The following is a 16,427-nucleotide window of genomic DNA, read 5'->3' on the forward strand; positions in this document are numbered from 1 at the left end:
GGATTTGGGCATTATGTATGTGACACAAAGAGGGAGAGAGGGAGACAGGGAGGGTAGGATACGCCAAACAAAAGTCCACTCTATTATGCCCCGAGTCCGGAGCGATGAAGCCGGTGGGTCATGATATTGACGTTTACATTGAACTGGATTGATCTTGGTCTTGATGTTGAGGGTGTGATTGATGCGGTCTTCCTGTACCACTGTATGGGAATCTATGACAAAAGGTCATCTCGGGAGATGTCGACATATCCCAATCCGTTGTACCTATGTACAGAGTAATGTAAATACTACCAAGTCTGCAAACAGACTTCAAAGCGCTCAAGCATTCATCCCGCCCGACTCATAAAAATCCAAACCCGTTAATTTCACCCTGGCTGCTATCAAGGTAGGTGGGCGTATTGTGCCTGTTATGTCCAATGTGCAATGCCCCGAAACTCCTCCGTAAACGGCAAGAAGAATATTTCCCTAATTATAATGCGTGCTTCCATCGGTATTTTTGACATGGGTATCTCAATGCCGTTCTTTTGTGCTGTTCTGTTGGTCCTCTTTGATATTCATTTCCCGATCATAATGCTGCTGGCTTGCTTGCCTTTCGCCCGTTTTTCTCATTACCATTTCCATTTCCGTATTACATATATAGATTCATTAGTACATTTGTTCTCGTTGTATGCTGTTGTCGTCGCGTCGTATGCACATATGGAAGTACTGTGTATCCTTCCTTTTTGCTGGGTCTCGAATAATGTTGCATGTTGTGAGTCTGTTGTCTCGTTTTTGATGTTTGGCCGGCCGGTGTCTCGGTGAAAAATCATCTCCAGCCGTTGCCGGCATGGCCTCCCCGTTCACCGCCGTCGTTGCCGTTATTTCCACTGCCCCAATCATTTGAGTTGCCACCGTTCCCGCCCCAATTCCAGCCACCCCATCCACCATTGCCGTTGGTGGCGGTGCTCCAAGGCGCGCTGCTCCAGGGCCCAGATGAAGGCCATGAGGTGTAGGATGCAGCTGGAGCTGTGGTGACTTGAGTGCTGGTAATCAAAGTCTTTGGGACAGAGCTCTCCGTAGACGGAGTAGGGCTTGGAGTAATTGTGACCGGGGTAGTCGACGGGCTGGTCACTGACGTGCTTTCTGTCGAAGTTGAAGTCGTTGTCTCGCTGGAGGAAGTGAGTGTGAAGAACGTCGTGGCTGTGGCAATTGTGGCTGTCACAGATTCGGTTGGGGTGACTGTTTGGAAAGCTGTAGACAGAGTGGTTACGGTGGAGGTCGGAGGTGGTACAACGGCGCCGTTTTCGGTATATACCCGCAAACTGTTAATGAGCCAGTACGTATCCTGGAAAGCTGAAGGGTTATTTTGCACAAAATCCTGGCAAGTCGATGCCTGGGTCGAGCAAGTGGCATCAGTGGTCCATACCTGGCCTGCCCAGTCGCCGCAGAAGGTGACGTCAAAGACCAATTGCTGGTCCTTGATGTGCTCATCGATGTCGCAAGCGCCAGTGAATTGGCCTTGAGGAAGACCCCAATTTGATGGGTCGGGACTGCCACTTGAGATATCAGAGGGGATGCTGTTCCTGGGGAAGAACCAGATGCTGATGGCATCGCTCGTCCATTCGGTTGCGTAGACACCACCACCGTTGGAGTTGAAACCGTTGCCGAAGCTGCTAGTGTCTTGACTGCGAATCGCACAACCAGCGTTGGTAGCCTGGTCGGGAGCATTGGTGTCACAGTCGTCCGTCTCGAGCGTGCCAGAGAAAGCTCCTGTGTTAGTAATCGAACATCCCGCGTTCGTGTGCATAGCCATGTTGTTGGCATTTTGACTGTTGACTCCTTCAATGATGTCAATCTCTCCGTTGTTGGGCCAATCCGGCCCCAGCATCCAAAAGGCCGGCCACGTCCCGCATGCGCCTGCTGGCATGTGTTCAAGATCGAGGATAACGAGGCCGTGATTGTATGTTTTCTTGGTGCTTAGCCGAATACTGTCTCGACCACGACCGGAGGCAACGTTTGTGGAATCGACGCCCATATAGACGGTCCCGTTGTCGGCTTGGTATAGGCCAGAACTCGTTGCTTGGTCGTAGGAAATGTAGTTAACATAGCCGTTTGTCGGATCGTTGCCCTTTACTAAAAGTTAGTTATTGCCAATTCCTCTCGGGGTTGGGAGTATCGTACCGTAAAGAAGTCAAACATGTCTGCAAAGGATGAGGAAGAGTAGTCATCTTCTAGGAGATAAGCCGCGGAAGCAGCTGATGCCAGGGCGGCAAAAGTGGTGACTGAGACGCGCATATTGCAATGTCGATATCGTGTGGACTCCGAGACGAACGAGATGTGGAAAGAATGGACTGAGGAATGCCATGGTGAAACCGAAGAACAGCACTGATATATAATGATCCTTCCATACTCACGACGAGCGGTATAACAAGCGAGGCTGGTGAAAATCGAAAAAAAAAAAAAAAAAAGCTGACGAGGATAGACGAGAAATCGGCGTGCTGGGAAAAGCTTTTGTTGACGCTTCCACGACCTTACCAGTGAGAGTCAGGGATATGGGTAGATCACGTCAACCAACAAGAGAAGAGAGCAGGTATAGAAGTGGAGAAGGAAATGCCATGGCAACGATGCAGTTGGTCCTGCTCCGACTGAGACCCGTACTCGGCGTGGTGTCATTGGAGGCTGGGAATCCTGCGAGGCGCAAACCTTGAAGATTGGCGAGAGGTCGGGGGATCGACGCTAAAACCACGAGGTGAACCAGACTCGCAATAGCACGCAACATGATGGCACTAGGTCCCCATGGCTGGTTCATCTGGCCAATGACAGAGCGGTGTCGCAGTCGATAGCTTTGAGCAAAACGCGCTTGTCAAAAAGAGTTGAGGCTGAATGTCTCAAGCCATCCTTCCGCGACGAACATAGACTGGCAAGCATGTCACCCCCCTCCTCTCGAAGATTGTGGGCTGAGGTTACCTCGCCGATAACCGACCCTGGGAGTTCGTCCGCATCTTGTCACAGGATTCTTCGGTCCCAAGATACATATCCCAGACCCAGCAATGACGTCGAGCCGAGTGGTGTTTATCTCTGAACGACAGCGTCAACAATTCGCCTGCGACTTACTAGGGGGGTGTACTGGGTAATGTGGAATGTCGAGCCAGGTGGGAAGTCATTCGGTGGTGGTGACGCTGGACCTTCGGGCGCAGCCCGGTCGCGTGCGAGGGCGTCTTCATCCAAGGAGGAGGATGGAGGAGGATGGAGGAGGGGGGTCGAGAGGTCTGTTTGGAAGAGTGAAGATTGAAGTGAAGCTGGAGCTCGAATAGAGTTTGGCGGGAAATTAGGCGCTAGTCCCAAACAGGAATGGGAGACGAAACCAGCCAAGTCGGCGGGGCGAAATGCCGAGTACTGGGTAGCCGGATCGAGGCACGCCAACAATAACGGAACGCGCCCAGTAGCTCGAATGCAAAACATCAGCTATTATTTTCTTTTCATGTGCCTTCATCAAAGTCATCAAACACCTAGAAATACATCTCTGGAAGATTGCCCCTTTTTGTCTGCCCGTCTCGGACCTCTGTTGACTTCCGGCCATCCCTGAGGCCTACCCTATGTTCGAGTCCAAAGTCCCTTGCTTGCGGTCTCCCTCTGCGTGGGCTAGCCGAGTTGTTTTGTGCGAGTCCATGTTCAAAATCCAAGTCGAGAATCAGTCCCTTTGAAGATTTTTAGACCTTGGAGCCTTCTTGCGGCACGTAGGTGTTCGACCACGTCGCCCTAGTCGGCTTGAGAAATCTCGCCAGCCCTGCATATGGCGTGTTGACGGGTGATTCGCCGGTGAACAGGAACATGTCATATAGCCACCCACCAAAGGTGCATCCAAAGAAAGGCGCAACCATAGGCACCTGGGGGAGTGGTCAGCGAAGAACCCCAACCTGCCGGTGTGATTGTGAATCTTACCCAGAAGTAATAATCGCCGGCCGTCCACACATGGGGGCCGTATCCCAGCATGTACGACATCAGCCTCGGACCAAAGTCTCGAGCAAGGTTGATCGCATAGCCGGTTTCCCAACCACTGTCGAAGGAACGAGGAGTCAGTGCCGATCCTTTGACGACTGGAGTGCTCCACAACTTACAAGCAGGCGCCGATGCCAAAGATGACGAAGAATAGCCCCAAGGGTGTCAGGTTTCCAGCTCCCAGATTGCCGTCGTCCTTGAGCGCGTAGATCAAGAACATGAGGATGGAGCTGGCGATGAACTCGGAGAAGAATTGTCCAGTCTTGGTCATAAAGGCAGCTGGGTATGTGCAGAATATACCTGCAGTTGCAGTATCCGAATAGCCAGGGACCGTTCGAATGTGAGCCCCTCCTTCGAAGACGTCGATGGCCGATTTATAGTTGGCGTAGACCACCCCAGAGGCACACAAGGCTCCCAGAGTCTGAGCCACCATATAGACAGGGAATTTTCGCCAGGGGAACTTGCGGAAAACGGCCTATTTTGCAAATCAGTACGACATTATTTCCTTAGAGTATTGAGTGGCAGATTCGAGAAATCTTAGTCCATACATTGGCGAACGTTACTGCGGGATTTAAATGTGCTCCCGAGATGCCAGCGGTGTAAACTCCTAACATAACACCCAACCTTTGCAGAATTAGCGCCTTTTTTTTTTTTTTTTTTGGCGGAAAGTGGTTTCTACTCACCCCCAGCCCCAGGAGATCGACTGGTAGTCACCTTTAGTGCCGTTACTGAGAACGACTTGAGCCACGACGCCATCGCCGAATAGAATCAGGATGAAGACGCCAAAAAACTCGGACAGCGGTTCCCGCATGAAATGCCGGACCCGGCTCCAGGCCAGATCTGGCTCAGACTGGACCACATCTTCCTGCGGGACTTTGTGATCGACCAGAGGGCCATGTTCCGCGTATGCCGGCTGGCCCTCGACCGTGGTATGACGGTATTCATGAGGATTGTGGAATACCCCATGCTCATTATGGGTGGCAGGAGGGGTAGACGAGAGGGATTCTTTCTCGAGGGCCATGATGCCGGCGTCCTGAACCATGGACGAATGCGCAGGGAGGGAAAGCGAGAGGGACTGAATCTGGTCGGGAGGAGCCATTTGGGTCAGCTCCCCAGGGCGAGGCAGGCCATACTCTTATCAACTTTCCTTGGGGCCCCAGCGGTGGTGACGACCGGGGTCTGAACCGCAATTTTGCATACAGCACCAGGTCGAAGCTCGGAGGCGGCCGGGTACCAACCAGTCACGGTGAAGGAGGATTGGAGACCTTTTGGTTGCCATTGAGAGGCGAGGTTGCATGCAGGCGGAACCAAGTCGGTGGAGGTGATGAGGTACAAAAAGCATGTATCACGCACGAATGGAAAGACTTGCTGGCCCAACTGGGAGGATCGATCTCGGGCCCACGAAGCCCGAAGGCCAGGTCGACTTGAAAAAACTTGGGCTCTGGGGTGGAGGTCAGCAGCAACCTGTTGGAAATCTGGAGAGTCTGGGGAGCCTTGCGGATGGGCGTGGCAAGGGCCATGCTGGGCCATGCTGGGCACGGGACCAGGTTGGTTCGTTCGATGGACGCATCAGAGGATCGAGTACAACTTGCGAAGGTGTCGTCCGGACTCCATACTGTCCCCTGACTTTCCGTACAGTCAGTCAGTCTGCTAATGGACGCGAGGCATAAACTGGCCAACGAGAAGCTCGGGAGAGGTCTGACCGAGGCTGACGTTCCACAAGCCCTTTCTCTCCTCGCTCTTTTCCTGTCCCCAGCCACCCGGTCCCTTCTGAGTCCTTACTCCCCATTGGGAATTGCTTGCCCAGTGAATGGGACGCCGTACGAGGCCTGCTTATGAGTAATCCTCGCCACTCGGTGCACAATCATCAGCAGCCTTTCTACCAACTCGACTGACTGACCGAGTATCGTACCATATTAACCTAGAGAAGAGTCACTGCCGGGGTCGAATCCTCTAGGGTCGGTAGATCTAGATCTCTGCCCGAGAGCCTGGGCGGGTGCTGCATGTCTCTGCACCCTGCCGCAGTTTTAAAATAGTGATAGCGATTCCTGTTGGTGGTCGCCAGGAGACTTGCCGGCTCTCGAATGTGAACGTGGCAACCCCTCCGTCCGCAAGAAAAGAACTGTCATACCGGGTGTACAAAATTCCCCGAATCCAGAGGAAGCGGAGCAGGAGAGACAGGAAGAAGCGGCAAGACAGCGCTCTCGTATCTCCATCATGCTGCCATTCTACCCCGCAGAATAGTCCCGTACTGGTCAAGACTGCCCCAAAACAAGGGGGGGCCCAGGATGCCCAAAAAATCCTTCCACCAGCGAGTGGCAGTCTCTGGTGCCCCCGTTGCTCCATCACGCCGAGCAACGCCACCGTGCCTCTTGGATCTTGGACCGCCTACTCTTGCTTCGTATAACTTTGTACGCTTTTCTGATGTTGCTCAGCTCAGCCTCTCCGCAGAGCTGCCGAGAGCTGCCGCCTGGATGAGAAGCTCGAGCTCGGACATGGCATTGGGCCCGTGCTGCGCTACCCGGTGCCGATGTTGCACTCGCAGTGCTGGGCGAAAGAAAGCTGCCTTGTCAACCCCTCCTTGGTCTTTCACGTTCGAATCAAGGCGTGGTTGGCCTGACGTGCATTAGCCGTCTCGTAGTTGACGGGATTGACGCCGCCATGCAAGCCTTCTGCCCGTTGTGTTTCTTCCGTGGCGGCCGTTTTGCCCCTAGACGATGCTAGGCCATATATCGTGCGTCTCGAACCTGGATCGGCATGTCACTGATTGAATCGAGGAGAGTCTCGACGACGCTCTGGCATTCTTGGCCGTCTGGGGGACGGAATCGACTCCAGCGAGACTGATCCTTGACACATTGCTCTCCCAGCTCGCGTGGGCGGCCACGGTCTCCCCGAGAACCCCGGATTCCGCACGGGGTCCCAGTGATTGATTGTCTCTGCATCTCGGGGTCTGACATGCCGAGCCGAAGATAGCTTCGAGAAAGTTGAACCACCAGAAAGTCAAAGCTTTCATCAGCGGCTCTTTAGAGCTTGTCGACAAGACCTGATCATTGCTCGAGAGCTCCATCCCAAAAAGAAGAAAAAGGAACTACCGAGCTCCTCTGCCTTCGACGACATCATACATTCCGGCTAAGCCCTTCACATTGCAATTCTACACCCGAGCTGATTGGATGTTGGCCACAATCAGAAGCAAGATGGGCGACACCACCAAGTCCTCTCATGAGACGTTCGTGGGCTCCATCGACCAGGGCACGACGAGCACCCGGTTTCTGATTTTCAGTCGCAATGGCGAGGTGATTGCCTCGCACCAGATGGAATTCAAGCAAATCTATCCGCATCCCGGGTAAGTCCCAAAGCCTTCGGCCCCCCTGTTGCCTCCGATAATGGGAAGCGATATGGTGTGATGTTTCTGATTCCGTTCCATATAGCTGGCATGAGCACGATCCACTCGAAATCATTTCGTCGGTGGAGCAGTGCATCGATGGTGCCGTCAAGGACCTGGAGACCCAGGGCCACGCAAGTGCGAATATCAAAGCCGTGGGGATCACAAACCAACGTGAGACAACTGTAAGGCAATCCTTCCCTCCCTCCCCCTCTCCTCCCCCCCTTTCTCGCTCAGTCGTCTACTCGTTTGTGAGCCAATCAATGCCATCTCTAACTCGCTTCCGCGCGGACGGAATCTAGGTCGTCTGGAACCACGAGACTGGCGAGCCATTGTACAATGCCATAGTGTGGACCGACACTCGTACACAGGCCCTCATCCGTAAACTCAAGCATCGATTGGGATCAGACCAACTTCAAGAGCTCTGCGGTCTTCCATTGTCGACGTATCCTTCTGTTGGGAAGTTACTGTGGCTTCTCGACAACGAGCCCAAGGTGAAAGAGGCCTACGACAAAGGCATCCTGGCCTTCGGCACCATTGACGCGTGGCTGGTCTACAAGCTTAACGGGGGGCCCAAGAAGAATGTGTTTGTATCTGACCCGACCAATGCCTCGCGAACCATGTTCATGAACCTGAAAACGTTGGATTACGACGAGTCACTCATTGATTTCTTCCGGCTGGACCAGAGCAAGATTCACTTCCCCAAGATTACACGGTCGTCAGATCCCGAGGCGTACGGGCGTCTAGAGTTGAGTGTGCTGAAAGGCACCCCCATTACTGGCTGTCTGGGCGATCAATCAGCCGCCCTGGTCGGCCAGAAGGGATTTACTCCCGGATTGGCCAAAAATACCTATGGCACGGGTTGCTTCCTCCTGTACAACGTCGGTGAAAAGCCGGTCTTCTCCACCCACGGGCTTCTCGGCACGGTTGCCTATGACTTTGGCGAGGGAAAGCGGATGTACGCGCTCGAGGGCAGTATCGCCGTGGCGGGATCCAGCGTCAAGTTCTTGGTGGACAATTTTGGATTTGTGGAGTCCTCCAGCAAGATCAGTCAATTGGCTGCCACGGTGGACGACAACGGTGGTTGCGTGTTCGTCACCGCATTCAGTGGATTGTTTGCTCCATACTGGATTGATGATGCGAGAGGAACCATCTGTAAGAGTCTCGGTCTCTGCGCGTCAGTTTTGATGCTGATTCTATCTCATCCAGACGGTATAACTGCCTACACTCAACGCGGACACATTGCGCGGGCCACGCTCGAGGCAACATGCTTCCAAACGAAAGCAATCCTCGATGCTATGGAGAAAGATTCGGGCGCCAAGCTTGCTGAGCTGGCCGTCGATGGCGGTATGAGCAACTCAGATTTGACCATGCAGGTATGTCGCAGGCTTGTAGACTCAACCTTTGAGGTCTGGATGGGAGCTGACCTTTATCAGACACAAGCAGACCTGATTCAGATCCCTGTGCGGCGGCCACAAATGCGGGAGACCACCGCTCTGGGAGCCGCTATTGCTGCCGGTCTGGCCGTCGGAGTGTGGGACAACATTGAGGAGTTGAAAGACATCAATGTCGAGGGTAGCACTGTGTTCAAACCACAGATGCACGAGGCCAAGAGTAAGGAGATGTTTGAGAGATGGGAAAAAGCAGTTCAGATGTCAAAAGGTTGGTCGTCTTAAAGAGAAGATGGATGGAACTAAGTCTTACCTTGCGGCTCGCCGAGCCGGAAAGCCGCCACACCAATGATGCTTAGAATTGACAGCATCACTTCCCACTGTCCTCACTTTCTAGCACATCATCGTGCTACATGTCTTTTTGAGCCCTTCCTATTGCCTCAAGAGCCCGGTCCCAACAAGACCGGCATCCGTTACAAAGATCTGGCCGCCGCCCTTTGACTGACCGACTCTTGGGACTTGGAGCTGACAGGATCGTTGCTGCAGCTCTGGGTATGATGCAGACGGCATCACGGCTAGCCAGTGGTTGATTGCCGTTGGGCACAAGCGGCGGCATCAAGATCTCGAAGTGCCAAAAGAGCATACCTCGGAGTTCTCTCAGGCGCCAGATCTGCCAAGCTCGGAGTTGTGTGCGAGACTTTTATCGTCATTACATCCGTGATACTCGTGTCGTAGCCACCGCGCTTGCCGGTTCTTTGTGCACTGCGTTACCGGCCGATTCCCTGCATTACATCGGTTTTCGCCGTATTTGAAGTGATTTTTCTGCCATGGAGTCGGCTATTCGGCACTGGTTGACCACTTGATTACCCCAAAAGCCCACCGCTTCAGCAGTCGCTCAACGAACTTTTGATGCAGCCACACTTTGGAGACGCAATTTGCATGCAACAATGTCTCTGCCTCCTGCTCTTGCCCGATTTCCCTTATCTTTGGCATATTCCTGGAAGAAATCCCAGCCGTTACCTCGTTTCCAAGACTCGGCAGCCAGGACCAATGCTCGCGAGACTACATATCCATCATGTCGAGTCAGAACATCTCGGAATACGAGAAGGACGTCATAGAGAACCGGTCCGACGGTGAAAAGAATCTCGAACATACTTCGTTCCCGGAACTCAAACAAGTCACCAGCAATGCGCTGAGCAGGATCACCTCGCGCCTCAGCGCTCGAGATATCGTCGATCCCGGGCCCCCTCCAGACGGGGGCTTCAAGGCATGGCTTCAAGTCGCCATGGGGTGGGTTGTCTGCTTCTGTACCTGGTATGTGGATGTCCGGATAGAGCCGGAACACCTTGCAGCCTTGCGTTGAACAAACCGCTCATGCCTGTCCCAGGGGATACATCAATTCGTTTGGCGTCTTTCAAACTTATTACACCGAGAAGTTGGGCGAATCTCAATCAACCATCTCTTGGGTGGGTTCCGTTCAGCTGTGGATTGTCTTCTTCGTGAGCACCTTCTCAGGTCGGGCACTCGACGCCGGGTTATTCATTCCGACCTTGCTTATTGGATCCATCGTCCAAGTCATCGGCATCTTTATGACGAGTCTGTGCAAGGAGTTCTGGCAGCTTGTGCTTGCCCAAGGCCTCTGCACAGGATTGGGAAGTGGGATATTTTTCTGTCCGACCATGGGCCTTGTAACGACGTATTTCAAGAAGAATCGAGGACTCGCTGTTGCCATTGTGTCGACCGGCAACTCGGTGGGTGGCGCCGTGTATCCCGTGCTTGTGCGCCAGCTTCTTCCGACGATCGGATATGCATGGACTATTCGCGTGCTGGGGTTTATGAATCTGGGATTGCTCTCGATGGCCCTGGCATTCATGCGTCCGAGATTGCCGCCTCGAAAATCCGGGCCGATTGTCGAGTGGAGGGCGTTCTATGAAGTGCCATATGTCTGTGTTCTCCTGGGCATGTCGCTCGTCTTCGGCGGGCTATTCTTCTCCTACTATTTCATTGGCTCTTTTGGTCGGGACGTCCTGAACATGAGCTATTCCAACTCACTGATCTTGCTCATCATCTTCAACGGGGCCGCTGTACCAGTTCGACTTGTCACGGGCTTCATTGCGGATCGGTTCATGGGTCCCCTGAATGCGATGGTCCCGCTCCTCTTCATCAACTCGCTTTTTGCATTTAGCTGGATTGCAGTAAATTCGCAAACCGGCATGTATGCGTTTGCAACGTTCTATGGGTTCTCAGCGGGCGCTTTTCAGTGTCTCTTTCCGACAACGGTGACGAGCTTGAACAACGACTTGAGTAAAAATGGTGTCAGAATGGGTATGGCGTTCTCGTTGTTCAGTTTTGCAGGACTCGCTGGACCTCCTATCGGAGGGGCATTGTTGACGACGAACGGGGGAGGACGAGGCGGATATCTGGTGGCACAGATATGCCTCGGTGTACTCACCGGGTTGGGTGCTTGTTTGATGTATGCCGCCCGCGTGTATAAAGTCGGTTGGAGTTGGAAGATAAAGTGTTAAGGCAGGGTCAAGAAGGGAGTGCAGAAAGAGATTAGGAGTCGGTCACGGTCCACAGTGGCCAACAGCTTCACCCATCTTATCCACCCTCGGTGCCACCCCCTTCAGCTCTGTATCACGGTGCTCGTGATAGTTTTGACATCTTGACTCTTACGGCGGGTGTTAAGCCGGCCTTACCAAAGTAGGCAGCCCTGCGCAACATTTCAACAGGTCCAGGGGCATGGCGATCGCGATGGACATGGCGTATGGCGTGGAGGATGGCAAGGTGATGGGTTGTCCTCTTATCCCTCTCACTCGACGGTTGCAGTATGATTTGCGGAGATTTGCAGTTGGCTAGAAGAAAGAGGGATCACCTTCGGCGGGAAACACACCAAGAAGGCGGAACAGCAGCACGGCCTACCGGGTAGTCAGTCAGTACCTCGTACTCGACATGCGCAAACAGAAGCCCTCAACGGCAGTGGGAGGAGAGTTCGACACGAACTTTGCTAGCTTGGAAGAGAGGGAGGTAAAAAAGACGGGTTGGGAGCACTTTAGACATGGTGTGGGTGTATGTTCTCTGTAGGATTGACTTTTGTTTGATTGCGGCATCTGAGGTGAGATGACGCGAGACCTTACAGGCCTCGTGTTCGGGAGCCAAGCTTTGTATCTTAATCCGTTTGAATAGAAGAAGCACCAGGGGGTACCGGGTAGTCAAAAGAATTTCCATTCATAGAGAAGAAGAAGAAAGAAGATGGCACCAATGGTAATTGCGAAGGTGAGGGTAGGTGAGGGTAGATGAGAGGATCACTCTTTCGTGGTGTGAAGTGGCCGCGTGGGCTTCGTCCGCTGTTTAGGCAACCACGCCTCCTCAGCCTCACCAGCCATATTGTCAATCTCTGGTCAAAAGCCAGGATGAGTATCACCAGACACAGGATTCCCTGAAGCAAACTTCTCTCCTCTCTGCAGTAGTGATAATGACAGTGCTGCCAGCTATTCACGAGGGCCAATTCAGGCTCTTGAAGATCATCAAAGCAGAGCCTTCGCTCGAATGCGAGGTCAGGGTCTGGGATCTGCCGTCACAGAACGAAGGCGGAGAATCCAGATCCCCTCAAGCGTCCTATTTTGCGCTCTCGTACGCGTGGGGTGCAGCAACCCCAACATGGTCAATCACCTTGAATGGGAAGCCCTTCGAAATCACAGAGAATCTAGGGGCCGCGCTTGTGGAGATATACCGCCGAGAAGAGATTCGCGGCGCCTGGCAATGGATCGATCAGATCTGTATCGACCAGGCTGACGATGATGAGAAGTCTAGGCAAGTCAACGCGATGCACATAGTTTATGCTTGTGCTCGGCGAACCTTGATCTGGCTCGGCCCAGCGGCCGACGACAGCAATCTCGCCATGGACAACATGCGAAAGCTGACCGAGGAAATGGGAAAGCCTCCGTACCCAACCAGTGAGACTGAGAAGGAAGTGATTCATCGCCGATTGGCACCTCGCAACCATCCAGTCTGGCGGGCCGTGGTCAGATTGTTCGGCCGCTCGTGGTTCGGCCGCGTGTGGATCTTACAAGAAGTCGTGCTCTGCAAGGGCGCCTACGTCCTGTGCGGCGATCGCACCTTGGTCTGGGAGGCATTGGTCGAGTTTGCGAACGCCATAGTTGCAATATGGCCGGCAGTCCTGATGAATGCAGGCCAAGATCCGACACAAGAGACCGTCAGCGGGTTTGACAGCTGCAGTCAGATTGATCGGTTCAGAAGAGATGCTGCTGCTCGCCGATTGTTTCCATTACTCACGACCACTCGCAATAGAGATACATCCGACGTCGTCGATCACCTCTACGGCATTGCCGCTATGCTCCCGGAGATCCAGAAGCCTTTTATTCGAGTGGACTATTCTCGATCCTACATCGAAGCCATCATTGCGTTTTGCAAAGGCTGTGTCGACAAAGACCCTGCGCTTTGGGTGCTCAGTATGGCAGCTTCGACGAGTCGGACACAAGGCCTCCCTTCCTGGTGTCCAGACCTCGCGCATAGGTTTTCTGACGGGACGCAGCTCGCGTCGTACCCAGCCTTTCAAGCAGGCTTCATCAACCGCAGCCAGCGTGCCAGCCCTATCCGTGTTCTTGCGCAACCACCGAATTCAATATCGGTACCCGGCTTCCGCCTCGACGCCGTATCACACGTGGTCCACACCGCGCCCAACGACGGTGACATGGAAACATGGGAGTCGGAATGTAAACAATTGTTTGAGTCAACACGGACTCACGGGGGCGGGAACGATGACGCAGAAAGGCTTGAAACGTATGCTCGAACATTGGCTGCGGGCCATTGGAATCCTACTGTCCCCATCGTGCCAGAACATAGGCTGTACAATGACCTACAAGGTGCACGGCGATTCTGGCAAGAGGTCGTTTCCAAAACTCCCTCCGACTTTAGCACGTACCACGTGTCCAAGGACGCCGTGCTTCGGTTCAACGTCGCCGTTCACCTCCACGACCAAAGAAAATTCTTCAGCACCCAAAACGGCAGGATCGGATTAGGTCCGAGCCAACTCAGGCCCAACGATATTGTCTGCGTATTCTATTCCGGAGCCTGTCTCTGGGTGCTCAGAGAAAGCGAGACCGGTGGTACATTTACCCTCGTAGGCGAGGCGTATATGCACGGCTTCATGGACTTGCCAACTACCTTGAAGGCCCATGCGGCGGAAAGGGGCGCCGATGCAGAGTTTGTGATTGTGTGACGCTTGATGTGATCGACTCGGGGTTCTCATTACAGTTTTCTATTTGGGTAGGCACATACGATGCCTCCAACGTTAGATTTTTTTGACGTTGACGAATACGGTCTGCTTAACGGTCGTCGTCTGGAGGACCATCGTTACTCTGAATCTCCGGAATTAGATAAGGCCCACGAAGTTGAGATAGCGAATGATATAACAAGTAGGTGCGTGAGTGGTTTATAGCTGCACGGCATGGGCGAGTCGCACTCACGTGAACTGTGAACAGTTTTTACTTCTCTTTAGATGCCTCGCTGCCAAGATCAGTTTTAACTGATCGATCAACTGTCGATCTACGGTCGCGCGTTAATCTCACAAGCTCTTCGCCATATCACTGAACGCTGCTAGGCTGCTCTTACTTCTGGTTGTGCTCTTCTCTCTGTGTCTCTCCGTGTCTCTGTGATCTTCATTCTTTCCCTCGGCGCATTGACTTTGTTCGTCTAGTTACATAGTCTCTCTTAGCACCGCCTATTTCTTAACCGTTGTACACGCATCATTCCCACACGTGGCCTCTGAATATCATGCAAGGTCGATTTCCCGTGGGCACATCGTCCCCATTGCCGTCCGTCTAAGTCATCTAGGTCCATCTACAGACACGCACACAAAGAGAGACCCGAGACAGAAAAGAAAGAAGCTATGTCAGTGGGATGGCCCAGGCTAGATCTGGCGGCTCAATGGAAGCTCTGTTTCCTCGTATCGGCTCTGAGAAAGAGCCTCGAGTATATGATGGCCTCCCGCTTCTCCGCGACGATGTTGCTGGGCCGAGAAGCTCATCTCGAAAAGCCCATCGAGGCCCCATCTTCGCCATCATGATACTAGCACCCTTGGCGACCGTCGTTGTCTTGTTGGGCTGGAGGTAAGCTTGTCAATTCCTCCAGACACTCCCCAATCTATAGACACAAACATGCTCATCCAGCACTAAAAGTGGGATCCTGGCAGGAAGTTCGACCCCTCCAGTGTCAGATGATTGCGACCCTGCCGCGTCGGGATTTCAATGTCAACCTGAATTTTCTCACTACTGGGGCCAATACTCGCCTTACTTTACTGTGCCCTCCGACATTTCAACAGACATCCCCAGTGGCTGCGAAGTGACATTCGTTCAGATCCTGTCCCGTCACGGGGCCCGAGACCCGACGGCCTCAAAGACCAAGACGTACAACGACACCATCAAGCAGGTCCAGGCCAAAGTCAAAAGTTTCACCGGTCCATATGCCTTCATTGCCAATTATTCGTACACCCTCGGCGCGGACCAGTTGACGACCTTCGGCCAGGAGGAGATGGTCAACTCGGGCACCAAGTTCTACAATCGATATCGGTCACTTGCAAAATCCCTCGAACCCTTCGTGCGTTCCTCGAGCGAGAACCGAGTGGTCGAGTCGGCCCTCAATTGGACCCAGGGCTTCCATGCAGCCAGACAAGCCGACAAATCCGCGGCCGTCGATTCAGGCTTCCCGTACCCGGTCATCCTGCAGTACGAGGGCGACGGTTTCAACAACACCCTGAACCACGCCATCTGCGCCGAATTTGAGAACGGCACCGACAGCGAAATCGCCGACGACGCCCAAGACGCCTGGGCGAAAATCTTCGTCCCGCCAATTCAAGCCCGCCTCAACGCTGGTCTGCCAGGCGCCAACCTCAGCATTGACCAGACAATCAACATGATGGATCTCTGCCCTTTCAACACCGTTGCCAACGATGATGGTACCATTTCACCATTCTGCTCCCTCTTCACCGAATCTGAATGGCACAGTTACGCCTACTACCAGACACTCGGCAAGTACTACGGCTTTTCTTACGGTAATCCTCTGGGCCCGACACAGGGGGTAGGATTCGTCAACGAGCTCATTGCACGGCTGACCAACACCTCTGTCCAAGATCACACGTCCACCAATCATACTCTGGACGAAAACCCAGCCACATTCCCACTTGGACGGAAGCTTTATGCCGATTTTAGCCACGACAACGATATGACGACCGTCTTCTCGGCAATGGGTCTTTACAGCGACACGTTACTACTGCCGAACACGACCATCGTGGAGGCTCGTGCGGCAGCCGGTTACAGCGCAGCGTGGACCGTTCCGTTTGCTGCCAGGGCGTATATTGAGAAGATGCAGTGTCGGGGGCACTCGGAGGAGTTGATTCGCGTGATTGTGAATGATCGTGTCCAGCCACTCTCCTCTTGCGGGGGCGATGACCTTGGTCGCTGCACGCTGGGCAAATTTCTCGGCAGTCTCGGATTTGCAAAGATGGGAGGCTTCTGGGATCAATGCTTCGGCTAACTACTCTATCGACCTCGTCTCTACATGGGTGACACCAGTCAACCGGAGACAGAGACAACCAATATCATTGACGGAAGCGAATCCAACGCTTGATTTTGATACCGCTAAGAATAAAGGAGTCG

General features: G+C 53.4%; 6 protein-coding genes across 6 annotated transcripts; 4 read left to right on the plus strand and 2 right to left on the minus strand.

The window, feature by feature from the left end:
• Nucleotides 1-805: 805 nt before the first annotated feature.
• Nucleotides 806-2,274, minus strand: A1O5_00258 (endo-1,3(4)-beta-glucanase; the record flags this gene model as incomplete). Its single annotated transcript, XM_007740878.1, has 2 exons — nt 806-2,107; nt 2,161-2,274. The coding sequence occupies 2 exons, from the start codon at nt 2,272-2,274 to the stop codon at nt 806-808; spliced, it is 1,416 nt and encodes a 471-aa protein (XP_007739068.1).
• Nucleotides 2,275-3,689: 1,415 nt separating this feature from the next.
• A1O5_00259 (aquaglyceroporin like protein, other eukaryote) lies at nt 3,690-5,077 on the minus strand (the record flags this gene model as incomplete). Its single annotated transcript, XM_007740879.1, has 5 exons — nt 3,690-3,866; nt 3,922-4,036; nt 4,098-4,453; nt 4,527-4,602; nt 4,662-5,077. The coding sequence occupies 5 exons, from the start codon at nt 5,075-5,077 to the stop codon at nt 3,690-3,692; spliced, it is 1,140 nt and encodes a 379-aa protein (XP_007739069.1).
• A 2,095-nt stretch (nt 5,078-7,172) lies between these two features.
• A1O5_00260 (glycerol kinase) lies at nt 7,173-9,036 on the plus strand (the record flags this gene model as incomplete). Its single annotated transcript, XM_007740880.1, has 5 exons — nt 7,173-7,321; nt 7,407-7,545; nt 7,663-8,515; nt 8,570-8,736; nt 8,797-9,036. The coding sequence occupies 5 exons, from the start codon at nt 7,173-7,175 to the stop codon at nt 9,034-9,036; spliced, it is 1,548 nt and encodes a 515-aa protein (XP_007739070.1).
• A 790-nt stretch (nt 9,037-9,826) lies between these two features.
• On the plus strand, nt 9,827-11,276 carry A1O5_00261 (uncharacterized protein; the record flags this gene model as incomplete). The annotated part of the gene is made up of 2 exons (XM_007740881.1): nt 9,827-10,065; nt 10,139-11,276. The coding sequence occupies 2 exons, from the start codon at nt 9,827-9,829 to the stop codon at nt 11,274-11,276; spliced, it is 1,377 nt and encodes a 458-aa protein (XP_007739071.1).
• A 950-nt stretch (nt 11,277-12,226) lies between these two features.
• On the plus strand, nt 12,227-13,993 carry A1O5_00262 (uncharacterized protein; the record flags this gene model as incomplete). The annotated part of the gene is made up of 1 exon (XM_007740882.1): nt 12,227-13,993. The coding sequence occupies one exon, from the start codon at nt 12,227-12,229 to the stop codon at nt 13,991-13,993; it is 1,767 nt and encodes a 588-aa protein (XP_007739072.1).
• Nucleotides 13,994-14,700: 707 nt separating this feature from the next.
• Nucleotides 14,701-16,305, plus strand: A1O5_00263 (uncharacterized protein; the record flags this gene model as incomplete). Its single annotated transcript, XM_007740883.1, has 2 exons — nt 14,701-14,882; nt 14,943-16,305. The coding sequence occupies 2 exons, from the start codon at nt 14,701-14,703 to the stop codon at nt 16,303-16,305; spliced, it is 1,545 nt and encodes a 514-aa protein (XP_007739073.1).
• Nucleotides 16,306-16,427: the final 122 nt, after the last annotated feature.

The sequence above is a fragment of the Cladophialophora psammophila genome, assembly GCF_000585535.1.
Source record: "Cladophialophora psammophila CBS 110553 chromosome Unknown aczJe-supercont1.1, whole genome shotgun sequence".
NCBI lineage: Eukaryota > Fungi > Ascomycota > Eurotiomycetes > Chaetothyriales > Herpotrichiellaceae > Cladophialophora > Cladophialophora psammophila.